At 46.5% G+C, this 23,840-nt stretch overlaps 1 protein-coding gene across 1 annotated transcript in view; it reads left to right on the top strand.

The window, feature by feature from the left end:
- The window catches only part of PDSS1 (decaprenyl diphosphate synthase subunit 1), a 39,852-nt gene that overhangs the window by 14,056 nt on the left and 1,956 nt on the right, over nucleotides 1-23,840 (top strand). Inside the window, exons 5-10 of the mRNA XM_068987912.1 lie at nucleotides 7,156-7,297; nucleotides 9,727-9,838; nucleotides 9,953-10,062; nucleotides 16,541-16,621; nucleotides 16,713-16,826; nucleotides 22,089-22,169. Of these exons, the coding sequence (XP_068844013.1) occupies nucleotides 7,156-7,297; nucleotides 9,727-9,838; nucleotides 9,953-10,062; nucleotides 16,541-16,621; nucleotides 16,713-16,826; nucleotides 22,089-22,169 (640 nt within the window). The remainder of the gene's footprint in view (nucleotides 1-7,155; nucleotides 7,298-9,726; nucleotides 9,839-9,952; nucleotides 10,063-16,540; nucleotides 16,622-16,712; nucleotides 16,827-22,088; nucleotides 22,170-23,840) is intronic.

The raw sequence follows: 23,840 nt of genomic DNA, 5'->3' as shown, positions 1-23,840 counted from the left end.
ATATGCTGTCTAGGTTGACCATAGCTTTTCTTCCAAGGAGCAAGTGTCTTTTAATTTCATAGCTGCAGTCACCATCTGCAGTGATTATGGAGCCCAAGAAAACAAAGTCTGTCACTGTTTCTACTGTTTCCCCATCTATTGCCATGAAGTGAAAAGATCGGATGCCATGATAATCATTTTTTGAATGTTGAGTTTCAAGCCAGCTTTTTCACTCTCCTCTTTCACTTTCATCAAGAGGCTCTTTAGTTCTTCACTTTCTGCCATAAGGGTGGTGTCATCTACATATCTGAGGTTATTGATATTTCTGCCTCCAATGTTGAATCTAGCTTGTGCATCAACCAACCCAGCATTTCGCGTGATGTACTCTGCACATAAGTTAAACAGGGTGACGTTCTCCTTGACATACTCCTTTCCCAATTTGGAACCAGTAAGTTCCAAGTCCAGTTCTAACTGTTGCTTCTTGACCTGCATTCAGATTTCTCAGGCAGGTCAGATGGTCTGGTATTCCCATCTGTTGAAAAATTTTCCACCATTTGTTGTGATCCATACAGTCAAAGGCTTTGGCGTAGTCAACAAAGCAGAAGTAGATGTTTTTCTGTGATCCAGCAGATGTTGGCAATTTGATCTCTGGTTCCTCTGCCTTTTCTAAATATAAACCTCTTCTAAGGGAAAGGTGTACATGGCTTGTATTTTCAAAGGGTGATATGGCCCCAGAAGCTTAAGACTTAGTCTCCAGTTTTCTTCTGTGTATCCTGGTAACCACAGCACCTGGCCAGGTAAAGTGGGATGCACATAGCAGATAATGAGACTTGAGAGTCCAGAACGCAGAGTTGTGGTGGATTCCGAGCCACGTGCCCAGAGCTCGCCTTAAATGAAGGACCTTCCGCCCACGCTGCTGGACCAGTGTTGCTGGTGGAAAGCCTTTGCTTCTCAGGCTCCTCGAGGGCTGTCCCAGCAGCCCAGAGTCCTCTCACCTGAGCCTGTCCACATCCAGGGACTGGTACATGAAGGGCCATTCTAGCGCCGGGACGCATGGTGAAATGGCAGCAGCTTCGGACAGGCCTACCTCGCAGAAACCCCTCCCCAACCTCACCTGTTCATCCCAGGGGTCCTGAGCAGACATCCTGTGCTCTGAACCTGAGAGTCTGCTTCCTGGAGCACCGCGCCCTCAGAAGGGTTCAGCAAAACCCAGCTAGCTACCTGTGAGTCAGAGCTCACTTTATCAGAGAATCCAGTTGAAAAACGAGCTCTGTAAGAAAGATTTCTGTGAAATGCTCTGCTTACCGACCGTAGCACGATTACTGTCTCTTCTCCAATGAGCCAGACCTGTCCTGTTTAGAGACCTCCTTAAAGGTACCTGTTTTACCATTGGTGTTGACATCACCTAATTCTTGTGGAAATCTTCCAGCCCTGGAGAGTGGATATCAGTACCAGTGACTGAGATAACAGGCCTACTCCAGTTACGCTGGGCACAGATCTACTGATTTTGACTGTACAGGCAGTCAAGTGCCCCTGAATCCTGTTAGTGCACTTTGCAAAGCCAGACATTTGATTAGATAGAACAGATCGTATGATGTGTTTTTGTTGTTTTTTTTTTTTAAATAATGCAGTCTTCACATTAGTTAACAGGTCAAGCTTCCAAATGTGAAAAAAGTCTTAAATTCAGTGGAAGTAACTTGTGATTCTCATGACAGCAAAGGAAATTACAAAAGCTTACTGTAGGAAAGCTGTGACAAAATGGTCGTAACAGCACCAGCTCACTTGAATGATTCCTAGGGTCAGGGCGCTAGAGATTCTAGATCCATCCCTGGTCTAGAATGTGTGTGTTTTGAGTCAGTGAGCCAGGTACTGCTGTGGCTGTTTGTGGGTTAGGAAGTTTGGTGCCTCAGGAAATGTTTTTGTCTTTAAGCCAGGAGATGGCACTTTTGATGTGTCCATACTCATTATTAACATGGATCTACAAGTAAAGTCTGTAACAGAGGACGTCTACTGAGGTAGAGAAGGCCTGAGTAACCAGAGGGTTGTCCATTTCATGGGTGAGGTGAAGCTCCCACCTAAAGGAACATCACTGAGATCAGGACAACTGTAGGGCTCGCTGTTGAGGCTCCTGGCCCCCGGGGGAGGCTGAGTCCATCACTGAAGGAGTCACCTTCTGCACTTTGATCAGCTGGGTCCAGTTTGCAAAACCCAAGTACTGCATCATTCAATGTCACCGTGGGTCCTGTGGAGAAAGCCACCGTGGACAAGCTGCAGGTCTGAGATAGCACCATGGGGGTCACTCTCCACATGTCTAAGGGTTCTAAATGCAGTGCTTCAGAGGCAAGAAAACAACCAATAGCATGCGCCCTGCATCATTTACAAGGCAGCTCTGCAGGCATCTATTTTTATCGGGAGATAGATCTGAAATATTCAAGAGCTGCTACTCTTGGATGTCAGTTCTTTTCTCCTGATATTAAAACTGTTAATGGATTTATGACTGTAGGGTTCAGCTTAAAACCGCCATTCCCTTCAAACTAGTCTGGTGCGCTTGTTTGAGTTTTCAGAGGTGAGTGGCCAGTGACCAAGGATGGTGACCCGCAAGGCGAGTCAGAGCTCGCAGGCATCATGAACGTCGGATGGAGGGCACCTCTGACGTTCATGCCAGTAGTGTTCCCAGTACAGCAAAAGAGCAGATTGGAGGGGCCAGAGACCAAGGCCAAGACACCAGGGTAGAGGATGAGATGCGGCGAGTGAGAGATGGTGAGGAACCCCTTCCGTGGCCCCCTCACCCCAAGTTCAACCTGAACCCTGCATGCCGCCGTAGATGGGGAGACACTTCAAGGTTGTATCAATAATGTGGAAAAGCAAGCTTTTAGACAGAAGCAGTAAAATCAAGTAATTTTAGAAATGAGAGCACTGAAAAGGAAAAATTTGAGCATCAACAGAAGAGGCTGGCAAAAGCAAGGAGCTGTGTTAAGCTGAAAAATGGCTCTGCAAGAGGCACCCACGTCCTAATCCTTGGGACCTATAAAGTGTTGCATTTTGTGGCAAGAAAATGGCCTTTGCAGGTGTGCCTTCAGCTAAGGATTGTGAAATGGAGGCGTCATCCTGGGTTTTCTGATGGGCCCCAGATGCAGTCACTGGCAGCCCTAAAGAGGGGGGCAGAGATCGCCTCACTCAGGAGAAGGGCATGTGAAGATGAAACAGAGGGGCTTGAAGGGGGCGCCTTCCAGCTTGTGGCCACAAGCAAAGGTCACCAGCAGCCAGCAGAAGTGGAAGGAGTGAGGAGAGGACCCTGCCCTTGAGGCGCTGCAGGGAGCCCAGCCTTGCCAACACCTTGGATTCAGTTCAGGAGAACGGTTTCTGGACTTGCGGTCTCCAGAACGGTGGGAGAATTTCTGTCAATTTAAACCAGCACGTTTGTGGTGACCCAACACAGAGCCGCAGGAAACTACTACAGGCGCCGTTGCTCGCATCGTGTCCTGTCCATGTGGGCAGTGTGCCCGGCGGGCTTCTCCCTCCCTCTGGAGGTGCCTTTTTGGGATGCACCAGGGCTGGCAGCGCAGGCCCAACAGGAAAGCAGGACGCTTTCCACGGTGTCGGCTGTTCCGGGGCCCACTCAGCTCAGTGGCAGATAAGATAGAATCTGGCTGTGTGGATATATTGTTCAGTGTACTGAAAACTTAGCTGTATATACCTTCATCAGTAACAGGTCACATCCCGAAGAACTTTAGAGACAGACTTCGTTTGCCTTTTAAATAGGGAATTTCTTCAGTACCAAACCGATAGTGTCCGTTCCTATCCTTTAAAACTCGAGATGACGAGGAGTGTCAGAGGAGAGGTCACCCTCCTGTGACTGCGCCCTTCAGAGCAGGGGACACTGCCTGCCCGCAAGCTGTGAAGAGACTTGGAGAGAAGTTGGCGCAAGACCTTGATCGAACTGAGCCGCCAAGTCCAGGTCATTTTTCAGGCCAGAGAAACTTCTCATGCCTGCAGTTTAGCGGCTTGGCCACAGGGGGGCAGCAGAGACCACGCTTCTGTCAAACTCCTCAGGAGCCGCTTCCTTTTGGGGCTTGAGTAAGGCAGGTGAATGCCCCCCACTCATAGATCAGCATTTCCCTGACTCTGTGCGTCAGACAGTGGGCCTGCCACTTCAGAATCCCAGTTCCTGAGCCCCATCATGAGAGATCCCAATTGCTGTGTCTGAGGAACTGTCGGTCTGCATTTTCAAGAAAATTGGTTTTTGACGAGGTGGGCCAGAGATGAGATTTAAGGAATAGTAAGCTAGTGCTAACAAGCAAAGTGAAACGCTTCTCTTTAGAATTATCAGAAGAGAGAAACAGAAGAACATAGTGTGATATTTAGAAGTAGAGCCTCCTGTAACCCACCTGAGAACTCTCCGGTCTTTATACAGTCCCTGTAGTTTTAGGGATAGCTGTGCCTCTGTCCCTGTTAAAGGGAAAACCGCATTTACTATTTAAATTTGTCTGCCTCCTTCATTTGTTGGAAGTCAGGGTAATCCACTGATAACGTTTGATTTTCTTTTTGGAGACAGCTTTCTCACTCTCGGGGTTTGCTCGTCATTTAAAGACTTGGCATTATATATCAGCTTGAATGGGAGGAAAAAGTGTTTTATTTCAGTCACACGTCAGCTTGGTGAAAGGTATGTGGAGGGGTCATTATATTATTCTATCTATTCTGTCTGTGCTTCTAATTCTTCATTCTAATAAAAATGAATCTGATGAGGGGGAAACCCCTGATGGTGGTGAGGGGCTAGCTGAGTCATCGCTTGCTCTTGCAGGTGTGAAGTGCAGGGGACAGGAACCTCTGCTTTCTGAGGTTCGGGGCCTCCTTTCCCCTGCTGTCTCACTTGGCTGGTTTTTCCTAGCACCTCTCCCAGGAGCTGGGAAAGTGTGGCCGCTCTTTCACAGCGGGAAGTAGAAACGGTGCCCATTTTTTTGAAGGTATGATTCGGTTCAGTACTTGGAGGATTTCGTCTTCACACAGTGTGAGTTGTTTCCGGAACCTGTAAATTTGGCTTCCAGACCGTTATGCTGTGCTTGGGTATGCAGTGGCAGCATTTTCCAGATAGAATCTCACACACGTGAAAGCCTAAGTTTGCAGGAAAAAGTATATCAGATAAAATGAGGAAGCGTCGAAAAGGTGGTGCTTATCCTACGTAGGGGCTGTGTCATGATGCCACAGAATATTCTAAGCAGGAATCCTGGTTTCATCAATTTAGGCATACAAAATGGCATTTTTACAGACATGAAGAGTCTATGCAATTTCAAAATATTTCAAGAAATCTTTGTATTTTCATATCTTAAAGTTAAAAAAAAACACCCCAGTGTCTCACTGAGTACTGCCACGCTGCTGCAGTTTCGCAGCAGGGCCCTTGCCTGCTGCTGTGATAATGGCAGTGGTGCCTGAGAGGCTAGATGACGTCTCCCAGTTGTTTGAAGGTGAGTCTGCTATTAACCAATAGCAAGTATATGTTTCATCAGACTGAAATTCATTGAGAAAATATTCTTTAAAAAACAGTCTCTTTAAAAAATGACTGTAAAAGTCTACATCTTTTCTTGTGCATTCAACTCCAAAAAAGATAGGATCCAGTAAATGTACCTGGAAAATATTTAAGGTCCAAGCTTCTGCCTGTAGGGTCTGTGAGTGTCTCACTGAGAGATTTGGAGCAAGCTCCTGGAAGCCCTCTGAAGCTCCATTTTCTCACTCACTAAAGCGGTCTTACCAGATCATTTGTCCCTCCCTACTACGAAGGAGGCTGTGATCCAGAAGTATTTGGAACAGTTATAATTGTGACATTAATAAATAATAAGCTGCACTTTACAGTTTATTTCCAAGCTAAAAGCACTTGGAAGGTTCTGAGGTTTAGTTCTAAAAATCTTAGGTAAGAGTTGCTGACAAAGCACTATATTTTAAACTTATTTCTAAAGCAAAATGGGAAGATAGTCTTCAGGCTGATTGAGTAGTTAAATTCCAGCATCTGTACTGTAGCTATACATCATTTTTCATGGCTTTCTGCTAGAACTGAGGCATTAGAAGGAGCACTGGCTTTTGCATATTTTCAGGTTGGATTTTTAAAGAAAACATCACATTTCAGGATCCCCTTCACTTTTCTCCTGAGAGAACGTGATATTTGAAAAGTCAGCCAGAGGAAAAAGTGAAACATTTGGTTAACATGTGTTTGATCCAGGCTTCTGTTTTTAGGTTCAGAGAATTCAGTTGGTTATTTTCCCAGTTTGATTTTCTTAAAGTTCGGTTTTTTAAAATTTCCCTAGAAGATTGATGGTGATAATAATCATGATTAAAAAGAAATTGAAGTCCCCTTTTAGCTGTAGAACTCATATCCATGTATCTTCTTGGAGTGCTTTTCCTGTGTTTTGTGTTAAATATGGGAAATGAAAGTTTAAATTTGAAATGCGCAGGTTAAACATGAATTGGAACCCATACTCCAGTATGAATGAATTATCGATTCGTATTGATAACCAGTGTCAGTAGCCAAATGGAATTGTGAATTCCAGCTATCTTGGTTATGGAGGTCTTCGTGCTACACGTGGTGGTGGTGGTTTAGTCACTAAGTCGTGTCCGACTCTTGCAGCCGCGTGGAATGTAGCCTTCCAGGCTCCTCTGTCCCTGGGATTCTCCAGGCAAGAATCCTGGAGTGGGGTGCCATTTCCTTCTCCATACTGAATGTGTAAGACGGTATTAAGAGGTTTGAACAGTGATTGGTGGTGGTTTAACACACGATTCTCTAGATTGCTTTTCACCTATCTTCCCCATCAACTCCTGAAATTTAGTTGTAATCTAATTGTAAACTTGATCAACTGACCGAGACCACTGTTACAAGACATAAAGGCAATTGCTATCAGTCCAATGCCCAGACTTATAAGCTGTTTATCCTTCTTTTGTTGTTCATTATACAAATTCTTCTTCTCAATGTGGTGTCCCGAAAGCATAATCTTGATTCACAGTATCTCCTGTGTTTTCAAATGTTCTCCAAATGATAGAATTGGCTGTGTAGGGAAGCCGAAGTTTTTATACAGTTTCTCTTAGAGAAATAAAATTCTTTATCCTAGATCCAATGTCCACTTTTCCCAAGACGATTGCTGAGGTTATAGGCGGCGTCTCTGTTAAAAAGCATTGCTTTCTGTTAACTAGAAATGTGCAAGCAAGCCAGCGTGCCATTGCCTTAATTGCAGAAATGATCCATACTGCCAGTCTGGTCCACGATGACGTCATTGACGATGCAAGTTCTCGGAGAGGAAAACACACCGTTAATAAGATCTGGGGTGAAAAGAAGGTATGTGCGGCTTTTTGGTTTTTTTCATCTTTCATATTAAATGCCACACTCTTTGGATTGCATTTATTTTTCAGATTTGTCCCAAATGATGAAAATGTGTTTCGTCAAATGTGGTCTTCTAGTTTTCAAAATAGTTTCTCGTATATAGTTTTCATCTATATACAGATGTTTGATTGTAGATAACACCATAGAAAGATAAACATACTATTTCTGTTTAATCACAGTTTTACATAGAATTTGGTTAAGGAAAGCATATTTGTAGTTATCCAAAAAGTGTCTCTTATGAGGAATCACACCTTTTACTTGGGCTCAGATTACTCAGATTCACCTGAATTACTTAACCACCACATGTGAGAGTGTCAGGGCAAGTAAATAAAACTAAAAAAAAAAAATTATAAATATACAAGCACACACACACACATATTCCCTCTCCATTCCTTCCCGTCCCTCACATGTCTGTAGTACCTGGTTCCCACCTGTTTGCCAGTCGTATTCAAAGAAGAAATAATGCCTTAATTACTGTGTTGACATGCTGGTTTTGCTTTAGTATACACAGTTCTGTTGTATAATCAAGTGTGCATTTTCAATTGTAAGCCTCTTATCACCAATTTCAGATGAAAAGGTTTTGTGTCCTGTGACATGTCCTGCAGTTTGCTGTGTCCATTTTCAGGGCCTGCTCTAGAGCCGTTACTACTTGAGCGCTTGGGCAGAGGAGGCTAAGTGAACAAGTTGGCGTTTTCTCCTGCCTGGCCCCCTCTCGTGAGTGCCTCTGCTGTTGGGGGCCTCCTGAGTGCAAATGGGAGATCGTGTTTCTACCCTCACCGCCTCTTTCAGCTGCGCGGCTGGTCCGCCCTGCCCGGGGCCACCTCCCCTTCCCTGGCCCTCAGACAAGACTGCGTGTTAGCAGTAAAGGTCCATTCACACAGTACCTCCTCCATGAGCCCTGGCTTCCCTGCCTGTGTCTCTAGCCCTGCTTTCCTTTCACCCCTCATCCCAGCCATCCCCAGTCTGGCAGCTTCGCTTCCCTTTTAGCCTCGGATGCCGGGAGCCAGCACGAGCAGGTCCAGCGAGGCTCCCTTTAGGTCCGACTCGCCTTTGCCACTTAACCTCATGGCCTTTGCCACAGGCGGGACTCCTCGTGCTGGCTTCGGGCACTCGGGGATCCCCAGGGCCGAGAGAGGGAAGAAGCAGGAGCTCGGAGGTCCTGAGCCTTCAGCTGCTCGAGCTGTAGGGTGGAGGCGGATGTGTGTGTGCCTGTAAGTCGTGATGTGTACAGTGACTTTATCAGTGTGTATTTACAGTTATGTCAGGATCCCTCATACAGTGTATGTTGTATAAAATGATGTTTAGTTGGTAAACAAACTGAACATCACTAATTTTTAAATGCCAGAGAACTAATAGACAGTGAACCCTTGGAGCTTCTCTGGTGGTCCAGCAGGTAAGACTCCATGCTTCTGCTGCAGGGGCCATGGGTTCAGTCCCTAGTTGAGGAACTTAGGTCCCACATGCGGTGTGAAATAAGGACTGAAAATGCGGTTATGTTGCATAGTCTAGGGATTAAAATTTCCATGAACTCTATCATTTATAACTACTCTTTAACGCTTATGCATGTCTTTTAAGTATGCAAATTAGTATACTTGATTATAGCATATAATTCAATCATATGATTTATAATTAGTTGCAAACACAGTGCAAAGGTTTAACTGATCATCTAAAGAAGATTGAAAAAATATCGATGCGTGTTCAGTGAAAAACATATTTTGTTCTGGAATGAGAGGCTGTGTAATAGTGCACTGAGGGCTTTGAACTAGGAGCCCGGGTTCCTTGGTTTAGTTTTCATTGAGCAAAGCATGTGTGGGGCCATGGTGTGTGCCAGGTACTAGCTGGGCGATTCACAGTCTGTGCCCTTAGGGGTTTGGCAAACAGGAAAAAAGTGGGAAGAGAGCAGTACCCAAGGGGCGTTGTATTCACAGGTCAGACCAAGGGGTCTCAGTGGACCTCCTGCAGGTACCGCCGGAGCTAACCCTGCACACGAGTCGCCAGGTGAAGGGGAGGGGCTTTTTGAGCAGAAGAAACAGTAATTGCAGAGGCGCAGCCACACGGTGTGAGGGGAGAACGGTCCAGAACTAAATGAAGGCAGTGGGATGCATTTTGCGGTGGCCAAGGATGAAGCCAGAGGGTCAGGCACTTCCCATCTCCAGGCGTTCATTTCTTCAGCTCTCAACTAGAGAGACCGACTGGAAAATCTCTGAGAGCCCAGAGATTCCAAACAGGGTCCCAGATGTGTAAAATAATCCCGCCAAGGAAGAGGGAAAACAGACCCAGGGTGAGCCCTGCCTCCCTCCCATTCTGGACTTCTCTCCTGGGAAACTTCATTGTTGGCGCCAGTGCTCGGACACTTCTCTCTGAAGGTTTTTCTTCTTTTCTAGGCTGTCCTTGCTGGCGACTTAATTCTTTCTGCAGCATCAATAGCTCTGGCGCGAGTTGGAAATACAACTGTTATATCTATTTTAACCCAAGTGATTGAAGATTTGGTGCGTGGTAGGTTAATTCTGACTTTTCCTCTTTATTCATTCTTAGTATTTTACCAGCCCTCCCCCCGCAAAAAAACCCAAAAAACAAAAACCCTCACCTGACCACTTTCCTTCTTTGCAGGTGAATTTCTTCAGCTCGGGTCAAAAGAAAATGAAAATGAAAGATTTGCACACTACCTTGAAAAGACTTTCAAGAAGACTGCAAGTCTGATCGCCAACAGTTGTAAAGCAGTATGTACGTTCTGTTTCTTTTCAAGTTAAAAAAAAAAAAAAGCCTCCTAGCTCTTTCTTGGGAGCTAATTCTCATAGAAAAAGTTGCACTGGAAAAATCTTAAAATAGTGACCAAAATCCCAAGAGTAACTGAGAAAAGAATAGCACCCCCAGACAGCAGAGAACTTCTGCTATGGTTTTCATTTTTGCTGTTTAGGCATCAACTTTCATCTCTCCTCCTAGGAGTTGAATCGAAACAAGCTTTCTAATATATTCCCCAATCTGATTTCCAAATGGGTGCAACATTTTGAACAACTAATCGTAAATGGTCTCCCTCATGGTTACCACACACTGTTTTGTACATTTTACGTGTAAAAAGTTATAAAGTGCTATGCTGTGTTCTTAAATATTGACCTGGGCGAAAACATTCAGCTAACAGATTATACCAGTGTTCTGTATCCTCTTCTCTGAGTAATAAATCCCTCCCAGTTATATGGAAATGAAAAAGCCCTTCTGCTTCCGAGTATAAGCTGAGCCTGAACCATAACTTTTCTGTACCCATTGCTTTCTTGGTGGCCTTCCCTCCACTCTTCACATAATTTCCTTTTTTGAAAAATCAATGTTGTCTTTAATCATTCAGTGCTAGCCCATGAATGAGAGACAGTTCTCTGCCTAGAATTATTCATCTGACCGTCTTTCAGCCTAGCAGATACACAGGAAGAAAACTGGGCCAAGTAAGAGTCCTGTGGTTAAAGCAGCAAGAAGGGGAGACTCCTAAGGGGCAGGTGTCAGTTCGTGATACACTCTGTAACATAATCACAGTTGCAGAGAGCTTTTTGTCAGACCTCTCAGGTAAAGAAGCCCCTTGCCAGTAATGTGTCTGGAAAAGTGTCAAGAAATGTGTAATTGTAATTGAGCCAAAAAAGAATGAGGACAACATTTCTTCCTAAAAAGACCCAGTTGAAACCCAGAGGAATGTGAATTATGTAGAACATGATGGCCACAATCTCAGCCATTTTTGTCTTTTTATTGAAAGAGCATTTTTTTCTTAATTTCCCAGAAATTGTGAGTGTGGTTTTCTAAAAAAAGAGAGACAAAAATAGGATAGGCCTGAGAATGCTAAATTAAAAAAAAAAAGATTTAAAATGGTGGCCTTCAATCTTAATTAATCTTAAGAACATTGATGTTTCATTGCTCATCATACCCTTGATGGCCAATATCTCCGTGAAGCGGGAGGCCAGGCTCACTAGTGTGTTAGGTGACGGGGAAGTCTTCGCAGGCCTGAGGCTGCAGAGAGAAGCACAGCCGTCAGTGGGGCAGCTGCCTCTGAAACACTGAGGGTCATTGTCCGCAGAGTGGACATTCCACAGGGCAGCAGCCCTTGCTGCCCCGGAGCCAGAACAGGAGCATGCGCTCGGCGAGCCACGCCATCGGGGAGGGCCTGCATTCGCTGTCCTCCGCTTAAGAAGCCAAAGCCAGGGTCGCGCGTGTATTCGTTCATAAAGAGGACCTCGTCCCTCACAGGTGGGCAAGTACAAGCGGACCTGCAAGTTAACAGGGCTCGACCCTCATTAAAAATGAAATGTCTCAGGCTGTCCACCAGGAGGCAGGCTGCCATCAGCCCTGAACTGCTCACTTTTCTTGTGATTTATTCCTGAGCTCCAGAGCTGTTAGAATAATAAAGCAGAATGCTAGTGTGAGCTCCCTGAATAAAAGTTTCTATATATAAGTGCCTATGGGGAGAGATGTTCCAGAGGTGTTATATATTCAAAACTGCTGTTTTTATGTGATTTTGGTACTTAAAACGCAGACACGCGGGCTCTGAGAGAACACATGCAAAGCAAATTAGAGACACCAAAAAGAAGGGGTAAGAATTTAAACATCAGAATCATTAGAGAGGAATAATGAGGTTCAGGATGTCATGGCCATTTGAAGGAAACCTCACGGCTTACAGTTCATTGTCCTAAGGACCGTTTAGTGAAAAATGGTATTAAATCTAAGAGAGGGCTGTTGAGGATTGTTTTGGGACACTGACTGACGTTAAAATAGAAGTAATCTTAAAAGGTGATTGGCTCTTTGTTTCTGTACATAGTTACGCAAAATACATTGTGTAGCTTACCCGTGAACGCTGTGCCTTGTTCCCCAGAAAGCCTCATGGGAATGAGGCCAGAGGGGTCTGGTGGCCCACCCAGTGTTTTCCAGTCAGACAGTAGCTGAGCGGAGATTTGAACCCAGAGCTGGGTATGATAAGCCTGCAGTTTCATGTATTCATTCATTTTCTCGTTTTTTTTCCTCCTGAATTTCTGTTCTCGCGAGTGCGGCATGTGGCCTGCAGTCAGTGGACAGTCTTCCTGGTGCCTTATTGTCACAGCTACAGAGGGCCGCCCCAGAACCTTGGTTTGTGGGTCATAGCTGTAGAACGCCTATTTTTTTATTATGATATTCTTATCTAATCTACACATAGTCCTTATTCAAATGTTAATAGGTCTCATAATATTGTTAGAACAAATGGGAACGTTGTTTTCTGGCCCAGGATCTAGTCTAGGATCTCATGTTGCATTTAGTTGTCAATAATCTTTTTTTTTTTTTTTTAATTTGAAATATAGTTGTATTTTCGGAGAAGGCAATGGGACCCCACTCCAGTACTCTTGCCTGGAAAATCCCCTGGATGGAGGAGCCTGGTAGGCTGCAGTCCATGGGGTCGCTAAGAGTCAGACAGGACTGGGCGACTTCACTTTCACTTTTCACTTTCATGCATTGGACAAGGACATGGCAAACCCACTCCAGTGTTCTTGCCTGGAGAATCCCAGGGATGGGGGAGCCTGGTGGGCTGCCGTCTATGGGGTCGCACAGAGTTGGACACGACTGAAGTGACTTAGCAGCAGCAGCATAGTTGTATTTTAGGCATATAGGAAAGTGATTCAGTGATATATATATATATAGACAGATAGATAGATATGATGATTTCCACTATAGGTCATTATAAGGTATTGAATATAATTCTCTGTGCTGTGTAGTAAATCCTTGTTGTTTATCTGTTTTACTTACAGCAGTTTCTTTCTGTTAATCCCATATTCCTAATTTATCCCTGCACCCAGTGGGAAACATAAGTTTGTTTGCTGTGACTCTGTTTCTGGTTTGTATTCAGTGATTCATTCTTATTATTTTTTAGATTTCACATATCACTGATGTCATATAATATTGTTTTTCTCTGACTTACGTCACTTGGTGTAGTATTCTCAAGCTCCATCCATAGTGCTGCAAATACCAGTGTTCCGTTCCTTTTTGTGACTGATATTCCAGTGTGTGTGTGTGTGTGTGTACACACACACACCTTCTTAAGCCAGTTTTCTATTGCTGGGCACTTGGGTTGCTTCCGTGTCTTGGCTTTGTAAGACTGCTGCCATGCACGCTGGGGTGTGTGTCGCAGACATGGCGTTAGGCTGTGGTGTGGAGTGGGCTGTGCTGGGGGCCTGGGCACCGTGGCTGTGGTGTGGAGTGGGCTGTGGCCTGGGACCTGGGCTGCCTCTGTGGCCGGCCTCTCCCAGGACCTGTTGGCCCACATCCAGCTCCAAGTAGGGGTGTGGGGTGGGCAAACCAGAGCTGTTGGCCGGGGAGTGAACCGCGGTGTGCTCCTCCCCAAGCCCCATGGTTAACATGGTTGCCTGTTTTCCCACAGCCACGCTAACCAAATGTAGCCTTAGACTTGAGTGACAATCTGACAGATGAGAAATGGTGTTACAATGAGAGTTTTAATTTACATCTCTCTTTTCTCGGTGAAGTAGAACTCCTTTTAAGAGGCTGAAGGGCTATTTTCAGTTCTTTAATTTTTGCGAATTGTATATTCATGTCTTTTGCCCATTTTCTTGATGGGTGGTTGGTCTTTTTTCCTTATCAGTTTTAAAGAGTTCTTTATATATGAAGAATATTAGCCCTTTATCTGTGCTTTTATGTTGAAAAAGTTTTCTCCCAGTGTTTTCCATTGGTTTCTGACGACCACCTATTTTGGTATTTTTTCAGTATAATGGTGGAGCTCCAATAATCTCCATTATTTTTAATAAATAAGACCACAGTACGTATATTAACTCTCATAGTGATGTAAACACACCCTTTAAAGATGTCAAGGGCTGTGCCCTTGTCGATGAGATCTTTCTGATGGTTTTGAGGAAAGGTGTAGAAGAGTCTCCTGAGAGGTGTGGTCCTTACCCCCCACCCTCGACTCGTGCGTCCCACGGCCTGGCTGTGGACCTGCTTCGAACAGAACAGTTACCTGAGCTCTGCTCTACCCTCCCCAGGACTCAGATGGGGGGCATCTCTCTGAGGCTGAGACGAGATGCGTGCACGTCAGCCTGCCTCCTTTCTGGTTTGTGTTGGTCCCTTTTGACTTTCCTGGTCAGACAGGCCTCACGGGGCAGGGGCAGCAGGGGAGTGGTGCTCTTCATGTCGTCATGGGGAAATCTGAGCAGCAGTGTCCCTTTATTGCCTGGCTTTGGTGGGGGGCAGCGAGGCGGACTTGGGGCTCTCTGCTTCCTGAGCGCCATGACCGGCCTCTCTACTTTGAGGCCCATTAAAGCTCCTGCATGATTGGGACCAGTCTCTGAGGCAGACCACCCGGGTTCGGTCCTGATTTCGCCATCTCCTCATCCTGTGACGCCTGGTCCCCGCTGTGTCTCAGCGCCGGCCTCCTCAGTGAGTGGCAACGTGAGAAATCTCAGGATAGCGCCCGGCAGAGTGCTCGGTGGCTGCTGGCTTTTACCCTCACCAGCCCCAGAAGAGGCATCTGTGGGCTGCTGTGAGATCTAGGGTGGTGCACAGTGCGTATCGTGTGCACTCCAGGCATTATCATCCATTGAGTTCAGAAATAGAATGGCGTTTTTAAAAATCTTCCATTTCTCAGGAAGGAAGTTTGTATTTCTGTGCTGCTTTGCGCATAAAGGAAATCGCATCACCCTCTACAGAACTGCTTTACGAGTTATTTCTGTCTAGAAAGGGGATGTCTTTGTTTTCTGGGCTCAGCATGTCCCAGGCTGCCCGAGCCTGGCTACGCACTCGTTCTCTCAGCCAGGTTGATGCATTTTTTGACTTCTTTCACAGCAGTAGACCGGGACACTCCCCGGCTCCTGTAGGCACAGCAGTGGAGGAGGGCTGCTCACAGTCTCGGCAGACACTCGGGGTTACAGCTAGACGCCTGCGGTGTGCAGAGAGCACGGGTGGCGTCTCGTGTCCTCCTTCCAGCCTCTGCTGTAGGTGCTTGTGAGCCTTGGTTTTACAGACGAGGAAACTGAAGCACAGACAGGATCACGAGGGTCACGTGCTAACTGAGGGGCAGAAGCACAGCCCCCCAGGCTCACTGTGGCGCCCACCTGCCTGTGCCCAGCAGGGTCCCCCATGTCCCCAGAGGCCGATGAAGGTGTGGGCTGAGGTCAGACAGGAGGCCCGGAAGAGCTCTGTCTGGCTCTCCGGGCCAGCCCAGGCCCTCTCCCCGCTGGAGGAGTGTTCTCCCCCACCCCACCCCCGTTCTCTGAAGTGTGGCCGGGCCTGCTTTGCATGCTTAGCAGAGCAGCGGGAAAAGTGCTGAGTGCCCAGTGCCAGCCAGGCTTTTCGAGTTTTACAGAAGACTTAGAAGTCCTATTCCCTCACTGAACAGGGGAAAAAGCGTTTATACAGTTACCTGACTTCTTGTGAGAGAAACAGGGAAACAGTAGGACCGGGGACTGTCCTTAGGTAACGGAAGAACCATACCTGTGTCTGAAGCATGAGGCTTGAGGCTGTTAACAGACACCAAGAAAAAACAGCTTTTCAGAATCAAGTGAAATCACCAAAAATGATTATAAGGACTACAAATAGGGAAATGAAGTATGACCGCATCCTGTGTGTGATTAGATCAGATCTCTACTTCTAAAGTAAGGGCAAGTCAGTAGAAAAATAAAAATGCCAACAGTTGGGCCAGGTTTGCCAGGCGCTGGAAGACAGCATTTCAGATACTGCAGTCTGTTTGGTTTGCACATCAGAAAGACTGACTAGCAGGACTGGTCTTTTTTTTTTTTCTTTTGAAATTCGCTGAGTTGTGTCCAACTCTGCGACCCCATGGACTATCCATGGAATTCTCCAGACCAGAATACTGGAGTGGGTAGCCTTTCCCTTCTCCAGGGGATCTTCCCAACCCAGGGATCGAACCCAGGTCTCCCGCATTGCAGGACTGGTCTAGTCCTATCTCTTTTTTCCCTAGGCGGTGGGAAAGATGGCCTGTCTAGTGAAAGGAGGTGGGAAAGGCGAGTCTTCTTGAAATTTAAGAAAACAGTCTGAGACTGAAGTCCTTTATTCCACAGGTCAGACACACAGGTACCCTGTCTGTGATTGGTCTCCGGAGAGCAGTCTCTCCTGGCCGCACACCCAGCTCATGGCCCCTTTCCTGAGGAGGAGGAGGTGCGAATCCCCGTGGGGCTGCCCCCCCTGCCTCTGCCCTCCAGCAGCTTACCTTGGGATCCTCTGTTTCAGGTCTCTGTCCTGGGATGCCCTGACCCAGCAGTGCATGAGATTGCCTTTCAGTACGGGAAGAACGTGGGCATCGCTTTTCAGGTTGGTCTACTGCTCTGGAGGGGTGCGGTCCAGCGGGCAGGGCGGTGGGGACAACGGTGTGGCGGGGCTGTGACAGCCCTTTGTTCTCCAGCTGATAGACGACGTCCTGGACTTCACCTCGTGTTCTGACCAGATGGGCAAACCGACCTCGGCCGACCTGAAGCTCGGGTTAGCCACTGGCCCTGTCTTATTTGCTTGTCAGCAGGTAGGTTTTATGCACTTCCCTGGGACACACTTCCGGGAGGCCCTGTGGGATTGGTACCTGCCAGGCACAGCTGATGTGAAGGTTGGATGAGGTGGGAGCGTTTCTAATAGACCAGAGTTCTAGATGGGATCCCAAGTATAGGACTGAAGCATCCAAGCCAGTCATTCTTGCCTCTGAACTCTGGTTCCTTGCCTGTAACATGGAGAAGATTATAAGCTTCCTTCCAGGGCCACTGTAAGGGTTACCTGAGATGACATTCATGGAGATACTGTGTGCATTAAGTGCCTTGCGCATTTAAGGAGGCACTGCGATCACTTCTGTGTTCTTGGGCACTGACAGGGTGGGTAGTTTCCACATCTCCATTATAGGGCTGGACTTCGTATATCAGAGCCCCTTAAACAGGCACAGGAAGGCCCCCAGCAGGAGTAATTTTCCCGTTCTAGAAATTTAACAGGACTGTTGGCTGCTCTTAGTGAGCCTCTGCCATTGCCTCAAAAATGTCAAGAGCAGAGGGATGCACTGGGACCACAGTTTCTTCTTTGTCCAGACTGAGGGGCTGTCCATTAAGCAAGGAAGTAAAGCTACCATCATCTTCCCCTTAATATGCATGGAAAACTGAAAGCTTTGAACCCTCGGTGACTCGCAGGCGGACGCTTCCAGATCCTGCTCTGGCCCCCGGCCACGCTGCTTCTGGCTTGCCAAATGCTCTTTGAAAGAAGTAGGACATTAGCTGGTATCTGGACTTCTAATAGATTTTCATCTTCGTATTTAATTCATTATTTAGCAAAGCTAAATGTTCATCACCAGGCTGTGAAATTTAGAATTAGCTCTTTGGTCCAGAATGTTGTAACTTCTATCTTCAGCAGACACTGAAGATTTTGCCTCCATTTCTCTCAGAATTTACAAAGATAAGTCATGATTACCATAGACCTCAGTGGTTCCATTTTTTTTTTCCCCTTATGGTTAGATTTTTGCAAATTGGATCCATTTTGATATTCCAAAAACCAGTGACCTTGCTTTTGCTCAGTTTCTGGTGTAAGAAAACAGAGTCTCGTCTTGTAGCCGTAAACAGGGTGATACTCAGAGAAGGCGGGTCCCTGGGGGCAGCAGGGGACGGAAGAGCGAGGCTGGGGACAGCGGTGCTGGGGACAGGCCCTGGGTGGCCTCTCGGGGTGCTGAGGCAGAGGTGAGACGTGTGAGGTCTGCTAGCAGCGGCTCCTTTCTTCTGACTTGCCCAGCCAGAAGGCAGAGCGACATGTTCTGACAGAAATCTGTCAGATTACCTCGTGTGCATTAAAGCGTGAGTGACGGACTTATTTTTTTAACCATGAGCTCACAAAAAGGCAGAGGATTCACGAGCCACGTCCATGTAAGGCCTCTGATTAGAAAGAGGTGGGCACTGGCTGCAGACCCGAGGCTCCTTCCCCGGCCCCAGTGAGGAAAACGAGGGTGAGGAGCCACAAGCTGGGCCCGGCACTCTGAGCTGCTGCCCCCAGTCCCCGGGTTAACAGGATGCCTGGGGAACGCGTGTCTCCCTGAAGAAGCCTGCAGTCTGCTGAAAGCCTCAGAGGGCTGTGCTGTCAGAAGTCTCCCCAAGTCTACGTAACTGTCCTGAGCCTCTGGGACTCAAGTTAACAGTAGGGTCCCAGTTCAACCTTAGGATGGAGAATGTTTGCCTTTTCTGATTGTGTTTGACCATGAATGTATTTCAGAAGAAACACATTTACTCAAAGGAGTATCACTAATTCTGCCTGCAGATATGGAGGGGGTGACGTCGGAGGGCCGTGGACCACTCCCACAGGTTGACTTGTCAGTTGTCTACAAAAGATTAAGAAGTGATGGTCTTTTAAAAGAAAAGGGACAAACAAAAGCATGCAGTGTATGAAAGCACAGTTCTGTATCACTGGGACACCCCAGCATTGTGAGGCACACACTCACCCTCACTGGCCAGGCTTCTCCCACCCGCCCAGAAAAGGAGTTAAAAGGCACGGCCTTTGGAGTGAGGCCGAGCAGGATGACGCTCCAGACAGGACTGGAGTCTGCTTGTTTCCTAAGCAGACTGATTGTTCTGTCTTGTGGCGCATGGGCCTACAGATAGTCAAATGTTTTAGTTCTTTTCAAATAAAACATCACGTCTAGGTTCTACTAGTTCACGCTGTCAAAAATGAAGATTCTTGGTCAGAAATTTGTCAAGATTTGTGGGGCTAAAATTGACTTGGGATAAAACAAGTTCTATAACATGAGACTGTGCAGTATCTCCACTGAAGGCAAATGCGTTGCTCTTAACCTCTGATCTCACAGCTCCTCTGTGGGTAGGTAGTATGTCCCTTCTACAAATAAGAAAGTGATGCTCAAACTTGGCCGGAATGAAACCTCGGGTAAATGGTGCAGCAGGCAGTTAAACACTTTGCATCCTCTTAGACCAGTGTCGTGTCCCCACATGCACAGTATTACTGCTGCTGCCTGTGGGGATTAGCGCTGGTATCCAGAGGGCCCGTCTGAGTCCCCAGAGGCCACCCAGAGCAGGGAACTGGCTTCTCCCATGCTGCAAAGGCTCTGAAGACACTCAGGAGTCTGTGTCAGCCTTCGCTGTTTGCCCATTTAGTGGAGTAATTCCAAGATTCATGTCGTCTTTTTCCATAGGTAGGTGTGTTTTGTTTGTTTGCAGATTAATTACTCTTTGAATTTTTCCACTTAAGAACATTGAGTTTCATTGCACCAGGACAAGCAACCTTGGGAGACCACTCTTCCTTTCATCTAGCATGCTGACTTGTCTTACAGTTGGGTTTTTGTGGATAGAAACCCCTTCTGTTTGGAACTCACTATGTCTGAAATCTCTCTGAAGGGGTTTTTCGGTCAACTGGGAATTTAAGAAAATCTTCCACATTTCTGGGGAAGTCCCAGAGATGACAGCATGCTCCCATGTGTATGTGTACACATACTATACTAGCTATAAAAAACACAAACCTTAACGTTAAAATCTTTAAAGAACAGAGGTTGGATTTCAGCATCTTCAGAAACCAAATGGAAGTTGTTTTCTTTTTTGGTGAGATTATATTTGTTCCCAGATACCCTTGAAAAGCTCTCTTCTTCCTTCTTCTGTATCTCTTCCTTCTGTGATCAGTCAGCAGACTTAAATGTCAGCCTGTAGTCATGCTTCCAACTGCCGACAGCACCGCCACCAGCCCCGCACCAGCTGCACGGGCTTCTGCTATTGTGAGCGTTGCCGCCTGAGTCACCCCCAAGTTCTGCTTGAGTAACAAGCTCACCACAGTTTACCGACCACCTTTTGTCATTAGTTTATGGACAGACTTCACAGTCAGACTCTGATTTTGGCCACAGGTGACATCCCTCTTAAAATCAGAGCCCAAAGGCCACAAGAACTTTCCTGCTTCTCAGTACGTCTGCAGGCAGGCCACCGCTCCTCCCGCGTGATGCCTTTCTCATTTCTTCTCACAAGCTTCTGGAACAGGAACGCCTAGGGGAAGAGTCTGATATTTGCATATTAAAACTGCACATACTTCATGCTTCAAAGGAAAGATGTAGTCAACACTCAATGGAAAAAAAATTTTTTCCCCCAATTTTGCTTTCTCAGTCCTTTTTATAGTAAAAGGAATCAAGAGAAACCCAGTCAGCACATTTTACTCCAGTTGTTGGTACTGCAGGAAAATGCTCATCTCCCCTAAAAAAGGCAGTTTTACCAGTTGCCGGACCACTATCACATTAGCTTAGAGGATGCGCAGCCTTCTAGAAATCCAGTTGTGAAATGTGGTGTTAAGTAACTGAGACCCAGGCCTACTTGGTTTGACTCTTAGCACTAAAACTGATAGGAGCTTTCCCATGGAACTTACAATTTTTGTTCTTAAAAGACCAGTCCCTGAAACTAATCACTGGTTTTCATTTAAGAACTAACCAGTTGCCGCTCTTTACATTTCATAAGCAGGTTATCAGCAGCCTCTCCTTTGTCTGGACACGTACTTTGTTCTGAAAGGAACATTCTTCCTTCGTCATTTGCTGCCATCTAGTTGAGATTTTTCTGTGTGACCTATTTTCCCTTCCAGGATTACTAACACCATGGTGGTGCCAGGACAAAGCTGACTTCATCCCCCAGGCACCCTGCCAGGGCAGCACTGGCCACTGCCCTGAGCACTGCCTGGCCGGAACCACACACCTTGTAACCTCATTTCACGGACTATAAGCTCTTAGAACAGATTTCTGTCGTGTAGCTTGGCTCCTCCCTAACATAGACGAGGAAGCAGAGTAGCTCAGCTGCGGCAGCAGCAGGCTTTGAGCTTGAGTCTAGAGGAAATGATTTGGTGTCTTGGCTTCCAGGTTCTGTTCATGGTGACAGTACCCTTACCTGGTTGCTAAGTACTACAGGACAGATTTTCTCTTCATTGCACCTTGGACCTGTTTTTTCGTTTTCCGTTTAACTGCTGTCAGCCTAGACTGGTGTTTAGAATTCACTCCAGTAACCTGACTGCCGCTTCTATCTCAGTCTCCTCTAACTCCATGGTTCTCAACCTTGGCTGCATATTAGCAATGCCTGAAGAGTTTTTAAAATATGACGCCGGGGCCAAACCCCAAGCCAGCTGAGTCAGAACCTTAGGGAACAGATCCAGGCAGCTGCACCGGAAGCCTCCCCAGCTGACTGCAGGGCCGATGGGTGTCTAGCAGCGCTGCCCCGGTCCCGTCCACGAGCTGGGCTTTTCCTGGGACTCCCTCTGCTCAGAGACCTTGGTGTCTCTCTCAAGTGAGATGCAGTTTAGGACTAAAAGCACAAGGCTCACCCTCATCTTAGGCCGGTGATTTGATTTTCAGTTTGTAGGCAGGATTGGCATCCCCTGGGAATGCACTAGAAGGGCACCCTTGGGCCCCACGGCTGCTGAGTCATAAACCTCAGGGGAGAGGCCCAGTGGGCCCCCAGTGACTTGGGCAGCCGACAGTTTGAGACCCTGAGGGAAGCAGCAGGTGTCGGGGTGCACGCCGGCTCCTTCCCTCTCACTCAGCGTTGGACCCAGCAGAGAACACGCGGCAGGGCGAGCACAGGTTGAGGCACCCCTCCGCGCGTGGCTCGTCGCCGGGCCTGGAAGGAGGCGTCCTCTTCACTCTGCTGCTGTGATTGGCTACAGCGTGCTGCTCCCCCACCCCCATCATTTAAACCATTGATCACCTTTTTTTTTTTTCAACCTGTTCTTAGAAACTGATGCTTTAACATTTGGTTTCTCCCAAGAGCTCTAAATAGGTTTTCTCTCTGGTTAGTTCCCAGAAATGAATGCTATGATAATGAGACGGTTCAGTTCACCAGGAGACGTGGACAGAGCGCGACAGTACGTGTTACAGGTGAGACGATTTCAAGAGGAAGAGCGGCAGCAGTAGGTATGGTGCAGCGGAAGAGCTCTTTGGTGACCAAATGTAACAAATTTTAGACACAAGACCAAGTTTGGTCAGGGAGTGTTCTGTGTTTTCCTCCAAGGGTTTTGTTGTGTCTGGCCTATGTTCAGGTCTTTAATCCATTCTGAGTTTATTTTTGTGTGTGGTGTTAGGAGTGTCCTTCCTAATTCCATTTGACATGAGGCCGTCCAGTTTTCCCAGCACTGCTCACTGAAGAGACTGAAAATCACTGTGTGGTCTCACCTCTTTTGTCAGATGAGGTGGCCACAGGTGCGTGGGCGTTCCATCCTCTGCACTGGCCTGCATTTGCTTTCATGCCAGTATCACACTGTCTTGATTACTGTAGCTGTAGAGTAGGTACAGTCTGAAGTCAGGGAGCCTGATTCCTCCAGCTTTATTTTCCTTAAGGCAATTTTGGTTATTCAGGGTCTTTTGTGTTTCCATACAAATTGTAAAATCTTTTCTTCCAATTTTATGAAAAACACCATTGTTGGTAATTTGATAGGGATTGCACTGAATCTAGAGCTTGCCTTGGGTAACAAAAGTCCTTTTGACAATATTCTTTCGAGAGCATGGTCTCTCCCTCTGTTCATGTTGTCTTTCATTAGTATCTTCGTTTCCTGCATACAGTTCTTTTGCCTTCTTATGTAGGTTTATTCCTAGGCATTTTATCCTTTTTGCTCCACTGGTAAATGGGACTGTTGCCTTAATTTCTCTTTCTGATCTTTCATTGTTAGTGTATAGGAATGCAAGAGATTTCTGTGTATTTTGTGTCGTGCAGCTTTACTACACTTCACTGATTAGCTCTAGCAATTCTTCTGGTGGCATACTGAGGATTTTCTATGTCTAGGATCATCGAAAAAGCAAGAGAGTTCCAGATAAACATCTACTTCTGCTTTATTGACTATGCCAAAGCCTTTGACTGTGTGGATCACAACAAACAGTGGAAAATTCTTAAGAGATGGGAATACCAGGCCACCTGACCTGTCTCCTAAGAAACCTGTATGCAGGTCAAGCAGCAAAAGTTAGAACTGGACATGGAAAAACAGACTGGTTCCAAATAGGGAAAGGAGTACGTCAAGGCTATATGTTGTCACCCTGCTCATTTAACTTATATGCAGAGTACATCATGAGAAATGCTGGGCTGGATGAAGCACAAGCTGGAGTCAAGATGGCCAGGAGAAATGACAATAACCTCAGATATGCAGATGACACCACCTTTATGGCAGAAAGTGAAGAACAACTAAAGAGCCTCTTGATGAAATAGGAGAGCAAAAAAGTTGGCTTAAAACTCAGCATTCAGAAAACTAAGATCATGGCATCTGGTCCCATCACTTCCTGGCAAACAGAGCACTGCAGATGGTGACTGCGGCCATGAAATTAAAAGACGCTTTCCCCTTGGAAGAAAAGTTATGACCAACCTAGACAGCATATTAAAAAGCAGAGACATTACTTTACCAACAAAGGTCTATCTAGTCAAAGCTATGGTTTTTCCAGTAGTCATGTATGAATGTGAGAGTTGGACTGTAAAGAAAGCTGAGCGCTGAAGAATTGATGCTTTCGAACTGTGGTGTTGGAGAAGCCTCTTGAGAGAGTGCCTTGGACAACAAGGACATCCAA

The sequence above is a fragment of the Capricornis sumatraensis genome, chromosome 15 (assembly GCF_032405125.1).
Source record: "Capricornis sumatraensis isolate serow.1 chromosome 15, serow.2, whole genome shotgun sequence".
Taxonomy (NCBI): domain Eukaryota; kingdom Metazoa; phylum Chordata; class Mammalia; order Artiodactyla; family Bovidae; genus Capricornis; species Capricornis sumatraensis.
The sequence above is the reverse complement of the archived record's forward strand: the minus strand, read 5'-3'. Positions and strand labels throughout refer to the sequence as shown.